Source organism: Volvox carteri (assembly GCF_000143455.1).
Source record: "Volvox carteri f. nagariensis unplaced genomic scaffold VOLCAscaffold_96, whole genome shotgun sequence".
NCBI lineage: Eukaryota > Viridiplantae > Chlorophyta > Chlorophyceae > Chlamydomonadales > Volvocaceae > Volvox > Volvox carteri.
This window is the reverse complement of record NW_003307639.1, coordinates 6627-15975: the sequence shown is the minus strand read 5'-3', so window position 1 is coordinate 15975 and position 9349 is coordinate 6627. Positions and strand designations below refer to the sequence as shown.

The 9349-nt window shown below is 51.6% G+C and overlaps 2 protein-coding genes across 2 annotated transcripts in view; both read left to right on the top strand.

The window, feature by feature from the left end:
- Positions 1-2848, top strand: part of VOLCADRAFT_108166 (uncharacterized protein) — a gene marked incomplete at both ends in the record, with an annotated part of 5103 nt that extends 2255 nt beyond the window's left edge. The window contains 2 exons of the mRNA XM_002958494.1: positions 341-382; positions 2828-2848. Coding sequence (XP_002958540.1) covers positions 341-382; positions 2828-2848 — 63 coding nt within the window. The remainder of the gene's footprint in view (positions 1-340; positions 383-2827) is intronic.
- Positions 2849-7549: 4701 nt separating this feature from the next.
- The window catches only part of VOLCADRAFT_99800 (uncharacterized protein), a gene marked incomplete at both ends in the record, with an annotated part of 3742 nt that continues 1942 nt past the window's right edge, over positions 7550-9349 (top strand). Inside the window, 7 exons of the mRNA XM_002958493.1 lie at positions 7550-7582; positions 7678-7719; positions 8081-8122; positions 8481-8521; positions 8914-8954; positions 9154-9179; positions 9275-9316. Of these exons, the coding sequence (XP_002958539.1) occupies positions 7550-7582; positions 7678-7719; positions 8081-8122; positions 8481-8521; positions 8914-8954; positions 9154-9179; positions 9275-9316 (267 nt within the window). The remainder of the gene's footprint in view (positions 7583-7677; positions 7720-8080; positions 8123-8480; positions 8522-8913; positions 8955-9153; positions 9180-9274; positions 9317-9349) is intronic.

Sequence of the window (9349 nt, the reverse complement as noted above, 5' to 3'; positions counted from 1 at the left end):
CTGGCAGGTCGTGAGGGTCCCTGGTCGCGTTGCAACAGCGGCTATACACCGGTGCAATGAAAAGATTTCCGGTTTTCGGTCCTTACTGCATTCCGTGGCCAATATGTTATCTTACCTTGTTACGCTCATTGTTGTCTTCGCACAATAGGTCGAGACAGGTACTTTCGGGTGAGCCGGCACCTCCTTCAGCGCCGGACTCGCTGCCTAGGGGGAACTGTCACCACCCGACAGGATAGCAGGGTTTGGACGTCGGATCATGTGGCGGCGCGTTCCACGTAGCATCCTTGCTTTGTGTTTACTGCTTGTGTTATGTTACTGCTTCGCGTGTATGTGTGCGCAGGCATGGGCATGCATGGGGAGTAGGGGTGGTGAGAATACATCGGTAGGTAGGTCGAGCGCAGGGAGGTTTCCACATTGAGGCGTGTGGTAACGCAGCAGCGGGTGGCTTGGGGGTTGGTGTATGTGGGGGACAGTAGCAGGGTTCACGGCATGAATACCTGGTTGCCGCCAGCCGAATGGCGCATGAGCGTCATGATGATATGTGTAGCAGCGTGGGGTTATTCACGTGCTGCGGTCTGCAGTGCTGCTGGATTTGTAACTCTGGGCTTTAACGGCCCTGCTTTAAACCTCAATACGTTCTGTGTCTTGTGTGCGTGTTTTTATGCCAGAAAAGAATGAGCCATAGCAGGAGGACGAAGAAGGCGAGAAGACGAAAGATTTCCAACTGTGGGGTTGTTGGTGTGAAACGAGAAGGGAGAGAGTTCACGGCCCGGCGGTTGACGTCCAGTATGGTATATCGATTTTACACACTGGCGCAGGCGCCTAGCGCCTCCGGGGCCTGACTCCCCGGCTCGTATCACCAGAAGGCGGAAGGCCGCTGCTCAATCCTTCCGAGAGCCCCGGACAGCTTCAGCAGCCTGTCCGGTGACCAATGACCAATTGAGCAGTACCCCAGTGGTTGTATCCCCTCTGCATTTCCTTTCTGCCGCCGTCCTTTGGACTTGTTTCAGAATTTGTTGCACAAGCGTTCCTTGTATCGGTTAAAACGTTGTATTCAGTCCCGGTCGCACGGCTCTTGCTTGCTTTTCTTTCTTTCTTTCTCGGACGCGGCGCCGCTGTGCTGCTTTGAAGTACAGTACGTCTTATATTGTATGTGGTGTTGCACGCGTAGCTAGAGCCGTGACTACCTTCCATTCTGTTGTCTAGGCGGTTGCTGGTTGGGGGTTAGAGGGGAATAGGAGGGGGGACTGTACGGAGAAGGTGTAGATATGTAGACACCACACAAAGACGGGCAGGCAGGCTGTGTCTTGCTCGTGATGGCAATTCACGCTCGTACCGCAGATGTTCGTGGACAGTTTTGGGGAGGGGTTCAACCCCCTGCATATGGCTTTGCTGGTGCTTGCGCTTCTGGTTGCGCTTCTTGTTGCGATAGCTTTTGCGCCCCTCTGGCCATTTCGAGTGGTCGCTGTGCCCTAGCAGCTCGGGGTTACACCTCGACTGATGGGCGCCTACATTTAGTTACGTGTTTCCGGCGGACAGGGGGGTGTAATGGCAGCTTCGCCTGTGCACAAGGCATCAGGCTGCCATCGTTTATCCGGATTGGATGTGTGAAGGCAGCAGGTAGATAGACAGCTAGGTAGGTAAGTACCTAAATAGCTAGTAGGTAGGTAGGTAGGTAGATGGTGCGCCGCAACTGAGAGGCAAGATGGCACGTGTGGCTGGTCGGGCATTTGGGTGTTTTAGGGTTTTACTGTTTTAGGGTTTTAGGGCTTTAACGCGGTTAGGAGCTGCCCTGGGTGAGTCGTCATGGGAAAGCTGTTGCGACAAAGTAGCGACACGATGACGGGAAATAAGGGGAAGGGCATATAGTTGTATTTCCATAATGCAATAGTTGTGGACAGATAACGCCTTGCGCTGCTGACGTATGATGCCTAAAGCTAGCGGGCAGGAGTAGCTAGTGGTACACAAGTCAAGAAGGAGGGCTTCACCATGGATAGCTGCTTTGCTGCACGTGCACCTAGCTAGCTGCATAGGGCTTAAAAAGACATGATTAGACAGATCGACTGCTAGATGTGTACGTGAACACGGAGCGCACTGCATGAAGGGGGCCCCCGGACATGTAGCCGGTCCACCAAGAGCGGGCAAATGAAACCTACCTAGGCTGGATTGGATTGCATGTGTGCATGTCTATGTGTCTATGTCTATGTATGTCCATGCGTGTATATGTGTATATGTGTCTGTGTGTAAATGTATTTGTGTATTGTAATTGTGTGTATGTATTTGTGTGTGTGTGTTATGTGTGCATGTAAGCGAAACTTGGTGGATGGGCGGGATGAGGCATCTTCGGGTCATCTTCGGGTCACCTTCCAGTGATGTTCGGCAATCGAGGTGACATCGGCACGGTGCATGTGCATTTCGTTCCGAAACCACTTTGCGCGTTTTGATGTACGCCCGGGTCACACAGGGCAGCCCTGTGCACACCACCGTGCAGTCCCCCTGGGGTGGCAGCAAGTAGGCGGGAGTTGCAGTGTTTACATGACGGACGGACCCCGACCTTTAAGGTGGTAAGGAGTAGAAAGCGCCAGCAGCTGGTTCAATGTGGTAATGACAGGAGCGGTTCTGTATTTGTTGTTCCTTGGTTTGGCGCTGTGCTGGCTGTTGTGGGGGTGAAGAGCTTGAATGAGTGATGCCAGTGCCCTTCCGACCGCTGGTCGTCCTGCTGCTGGGGAAAAGTGCTGGTAGGGGACCAGCTACTGCCAGTTCTGTTGCTGCTACTGCTATTGCCCTCCCCTTAAACGCCACTCATGGACTTGCGGCCTTCCTGCAGGTGCCCCGCACGGGGAAATGAAATGGCCACATACTTTATGGTGCAGAGACAAGTGACAGTAGTTCTGCTGGGTTATCAATAAAACAAATTGGCTTTGTGAGGGCCCAGCACGAGCAGCTGGCTCGAATCCATCTCAGGACTGGCGCTGCGAGTGCAGCTAGTGACCTTGGGGGAAGTAACACGTTCCGTGGTAACAAGTTTAACCAGGCATGGGCTTAAGACTTGTGATGGAAGATCTGCACCTTGACAGTACTCGCCAGAGTTACCCTGCATACACGACCTGAGAGCAACAGTTACATTGGTTTGCTAAAGTTGTGTGGCAAATTATAATTTGCTAATTAGCATGGGTAAGTACCATGCTGTCAAGGCACAGCCTGGTAATGCATGGTTGCTGTGACACAATCGGTCGCAATAATGTGGTTATGGGATAGCATCCAGCTATGAAGCTGGCAACAGACAGCAGCATCACACACGGCATGTCATTAGAATCTATGCAATGCCTACCAAATTTCCTTGCATGGTGTCGTACAGTGGGGTTCTGCCACCAACAGCCCAACTGTTGTGCTATTTCAATCTTAAAATCCAGATTTTCCATCGAGGCTGTTGAAGCTGGTTTGATAGTAGCATTTACTGTGTAGTTTTCATTTAAAGAAAGCTGTCTGAACACACAAGTGACATGGGCAGTTGGGCATAATAGCCCCAAAGCATTCCTTACATTACCATCCAGAATGCATGCAAGTAAGCACTTAGCCCACCTGGCTTCGGGCAACCTGCACATCATGCTAGCCATGTCGCATGCTGAGGGCTGCTCACATAATGGAGAATGACCATGTTGTGCTCATGTGGAGTCTGATTCCTCTGATCAGCTGGCTCCTGCCATTCATTGGACACATAGGTGAGTGCAGCCCCAAATCCCTGTCTATTGACCAGCCTTGCACTCACCTCCATGGATGGATCGTCCTCTTGTCACCTTCTGATTATCATATCTGTGCTTCTATCTCCCTTAACCTGCACCTAGAAAGGAAGTGGTATGTGTAGTGTGCTGGGTGGGATCTGCATTCGCCAATCATTTTTTTTCCTGAAACGTCTCCATATAATAATATTGGTATGAAGCAAGTATCTCGGGTTCAACTCTCTGTCAGAATGGATCTACTGAAGAGGATGGATAATTGTAGTATCCTGGGTATATCATGGGGTCTGCATCCACTGTTCGGTTCTTATCTGAAAAAGTCGTGATACAATTCTATGAGAGGGCAGGGACCAAGGAGCAGGGAACAGCTGCCGAGGAACCTTACACTGCACACCCAAGGTGCACACCAGCCGAGCGCCTTCACACTGCCTGCTAACAAAACTGTGCAGCCATACCCAAAACAAGTCGGGTGTTGGCTTCCTTGAAGCCGAAAAAAGGGTGGGGCCCCCCTGCACCTGTACAGGCCAGTAGCTAGGGTGGCACATGTGACAATGGATGGGTAGTGTCAACATGGTGGGAGGTGTGCATGTTGCAGTAGTGCTGATGCTGTGGGAGGTATGTATGTTGTTACAGGGAGGTATGCTTGCACCAGCGGAATCATCAGCATGGCCTGCAGGCGCCAAGTGAATCGCGTTCATCCTGGGTGCATGCCGCATGGACAGTGCGGCAGACCGCCAGTTGTAATGCCCATGCAGGCAAATGGTAACACAAGCTGGGTGAAGTCCCATGCTGTTCGTGATGTTTATCCCCAAAGTGCCAGCAGCTTCAGGAATCTGCCCACAGCCACAAGCTTCACCACAGCACACTGCAAGTCTTCAGAGGCCCAGAGCAATGGCCAAAGCAATTGTACAAACGAGCAGCTTGTGTATTTCACAGAAAAATTGTATTGTGGTTACAGTATTTCCGCCGCCGACGCGGCGGGTGCCCTCACGAGCCGTGAGGCTCCAGAGCACGCTGTTGATGCTCATCGAAAACCTCAGGAAGGAAAGTAGGGATTTTCCTCGGATTGGTATTAAGAAATACCTTGTGTATATCAGTATCTTCAACGTTAATCAGAAACCTATTACACAACTCAGTATACGCCTCACACTCCATAAGCACATGATATTCATCCTCAACCTTACCCGATGTACAGACCTGACACGTACGGCACTCTCTCGGCCTATGGTGCCCTTTGTTGACCTCCAAAGGCCAACAACAAAGACGGAATTTGGCAACCATACGCAACTGGTTGACCGGCAAATAAACACGCAAATAGCCTGTGGGATCGGAGCCCTCTCTTGCAGGTGAAGGGGAGCCCATCCAGTTATGATACCTGCAAAGCGAAACCCCTTTACCTTGGAACACACGCGGATCACCCCCTTGGCTGAACTGATCCCAGTCACTTAAAAGGAACGCAGATAACCTTTCCAGAACCTCACCCACTCGAATCAACTGAGAGGAGTACACATCTACCTTCTGAGAGACGGAGTCACACGCCGGCCACTCATGACCCAACCAACGCAAAATGATGCGCACTTTAGACGACCAGCAATCCACTTTGAGATCAGACAGAAGAGCCAGACGGAGATCATCTACTAACACATCATGATAGACCGACCCACGGGACTTGACTATCCTATTCCAGAAACACAACGCAAGACGTAACCAAAAGTACTGCAAAGGCAACTGAGACAACTCCCTGTACAACAGCTTGTAAGGTACCTGCTTGAGCCCAGCGCAACATAAACAGAAGTCACGCTGGACCTGAACCATACCATCTTCCAAAGCCAAATCAAAATATAACTTACCAGCGGGTAAAGCACCTCTATCTAACCGCAGAACGGAGACAATCCTATCAGGACCCCAAACCTCAGCACCATAACAGAAAAATGAAAGCAAACTTGTCGGCCTGCTGGCCTTCAGGCAAGTCGGAATGCCTGTGAGGGCAAATGGTAACACAAGCTGGGTGTTCAAGTTATCATACGCCGTCATCTCAGAATTCAATTATGAGATACACGGCACCTTGTGAGATTACATTTAGCCCGAGAGGTGTTGATGTGATTTTGACCTCGGTCAATGGAGGCAGCCAAACTTGTTTGTGCCCATACGATTTCTGATGGCTACAGGCTAGATACCTTGCAATATAGAATGCAATATATTACCAATAACGCATTTCAACCGGGTGAGATATTATGTTTGGTCCGTTACACACACACACACACACACACACATGGCCACACAGACATGGGCAATGCTACAGGGCAGGGCCCCCCTGGGCGCTTCACACTGGGGCCTCGCCAAAAAGGCCCTGCAGTGCAACCTGCACTCGGGGCCACCAAGCAGGAAAAGCTGGCTGAACACTCACCACCAACAGTCACACGAAAAAGGGAATAGCAGGAAGGGCCATGCCCAGCGGCTAGCCGCTGCCAAAGAGGAGGACTGCAGCAACCTTATTACAGGTTGGAGACACCGCCTAGCCTAACCACCCAAGACAGAGACCATGACACATAAACCTCCTCATAATCCCTATGGCAGTCCGGAGACGTGTAACTCGTCAGGCTCAGTAGCTACGGGGCAGTTGTCTGGACAGGTTACTCGCCAGCTAGAAGCTTGGTAAATGTGCAACCTTGAAAGTGTCATAATTATGCACAGATATGCGCGCTGAGTGTGTGAAATGTTATGACGAGGTTAGTTAAAATGTTTGCCATCCAATTTGAGTGTGGGGAGGCATTATTTGTCCTGACGATTTGCTCTCTACCTACGGCCATTTGGCAGTCCAGAGACGTGTAGCGCCCAAGGCTCAGCAGCTACGGGACAGTTGTCTGGACGAGGTTATTTTTGATGTGCAGTCCCGAAAGCACATTGGGAAGCATGAATATAGCCGTTGAATTCATCATAAGTGAAATTTAGGTTACTTCCGGTGTTTGCCACCTGTATTGGTGCTCCGATGTAACATGACAATTGGTAGTCATGGTCATGGCGCAAAGGAACGCCGATTGTTGCAGCACAAAGTAGAATATAGCTCAAGAACAAATAAGTACATAGGAAAGGTTACCCGAGGCCGACATTGATCGACCTTGTCGACCAGGTCCGCCAATGTAGTGGGTCCACGCCACAATATCCGAAAGTCGGCTGAAATCATTTAAATCCTTGTCAGGTTTACTGAACAGAATTACGACCGACGAGGTTTCCGAGCCATTGGCTGACATAACCGCTCATGTACGGCTTTGGCTATTATGGCTTCAATGTCCTCTCCATCAGACAAATATCTTCATTACGAAAGACCAAAGCACGTAGCCATAACTCCCAACTCAGTCAAACACGATATGGGCCAAGTATTGTTGCTAATCGGAACCGCTTCAAGTGAGAAGGAAACCGCTTCAAGTGAGAACGAATTCGGAATAGCTTCAATTGGGATAAGGGATTTGTGTTATATTTTACTATGCCTTGTAGCAACGTTAAAATAGAACTCACCGCCACTCACTGTCGCTGAACTAACTTTAGTTACTCTTGGCTGACATCCATCCGGGAATGGAGGCGGGTGGCCACCGTGAGGAGGAATTGGGCTCGCTTGGAGAGGTGATATGGGCGGGAGGCGCGGGGCTCTTATGTGTTTTATGTGGGGCGTTAAAAAGCTGTCGTACTCCGATATGGCTATCGGAATACGGCAGTTTTTTTATGTAGGCAGGTAGTTGTGGGGCACAGCTGTGCCAGGGTCGTTTTTCCTTGTGGATTCGTTACCCCTTGCCCTCTTCCTTGTTCCTGATGCTATGGAGGGTGGCTGGGGCTGGTTGGGGGAGCGGGTGTGTGTATGTTTCGCCTCCGTCATCGACGTGCCTGCCCTAATTGACGTGCCTGCCCTAATTCTCATGTTCCCATCCACGTGCTGCACGTGCAGCAGGCCTCGGACGATGGGGATGACGTCCAGCCGGGAATGGAGGTAAGATGGGGAGGAGGGTCAGGGCTCTTATGTGTTTTACGTGGGGCATCAAAATGCTGTCGTACTCCGATATGGCTATCGGAGTACGGCAGATTTGTTTGATGCAGGCAGGTAGTTGTGGGGCACAGCTGTGCCAGGGTCGTTTTTCTTTGTGGATTCGTTACCCCTTGCCCTCTTTCTTGTTCCTGATGCTATGGAGAGTGGCTGGGGCTGGTTGGGGGAGGGGTGTGTGTATGTTTCGCCTCCGTCATTGACGTGCCTGCCCTAATTGACGTGCCTGCCCTAATTGACGTGCATGCTATGACGTGCCTCCCTGCCCTGCCCTTATTCTCATGTTCCCATCCACGTGCTGCACGTGCAGCAGGCCTCGGACGATGGGGATGACGTCCAGCCGGGAATGGAGGTAAGATGGGGAGGAGGGTCAGGGCTCTTATGTGTTTTACGTGGGGCATCAAAATGCTGTCGTACTCCGATATGGCTATCGGAGTACGGCAGATTTGTTTGATGCAGGCAGGTAGTTGTGGGGCACAGCTGTGCCAGGGTCGTTTTTCTTTGTGGATTCGTTACCCCTTGCCCTCTTTCTTGTTCCTGATGCTATGGAGAGTGGCTGGGGCTGGTTGGGGGAGGGGTGTGTGTATGTTTCGCCTCCGTCATTGACGTGCCTGCCCTAATTGACGTGCCTGCCCTAATTGACGTGCATGCCCTAACTGACGTGTCCCTGCCCTTATTCTCATGTTCCCATCCACGTGCTGCACGTGCAGCAGGCCTCGGACGATGGGCCGACGTCCAGCCGGGAATGGAGGTAAGATGGGGGGGAGGGTCAGGGCTCTTATGTGTTTTACGTGGGGCATCAAAATGCTGTCGTACTCCGATATGGCTATCGGAGTACGGCAGATTTGTTTGATGCAGGCAGGTAGTTGTGGGGCACAGCTGTGCCAGGGTCGTTTTTCTTTGTGGATTCGTTACCCCTTACCCTCTTTCTTGTTCCTGATGCTATGGAGGGTGGCTGGGGCTGGTTGGGGGAGGGGTGTGTGTATGTTTCGCCTCCGTCATTGACGTGCCTGCCCTAATTGACGTGCCTGCCCTAATTGACGTGCCTGCCCTAATTGACGTGCCTGCCCTAATTGACGTGCATGCCCTAATTGACGTGCCTGCCCTTATTCTCATGTTCCCATCCACGTGCTGCACGTGCAGCAGGCCTCGGACGATGGGCCGACGTCCAGCCGGGAATGGAGGTAAGATGGGGGGGAGGGTCAGGGCTCTTATGTGTTTTACGTGGGGCATCAAAATGCTGTCGTACTCCGATATGGCTATCGGAGTACGGCAGATTTGTTTGATGCAGGCAGGTAGTTGTGGGGCACAGCTGTGCCAGGGTCGTTTTTCTTTGTGGATTCGTTACCCCTTGCCCTCTTTCTTGTTCCTGATGCTATGGAGGGTGGCTGGGGCTGGTTGGAGGAGGGGTGTGTGTATGTTTCGCCTCCGTCATTGACGTGCCTGCCCTAATTGACGTGCCTGCCCTAATTCTCATGTTCCCATCCACGTGCTGCACGTGCAGCAGGCCTCGGACGATGGGGCCGACGTCCAGCCGGGAATGGAGGTAAGATGGGGGGGAGGGTCAGGGCTCTTATGT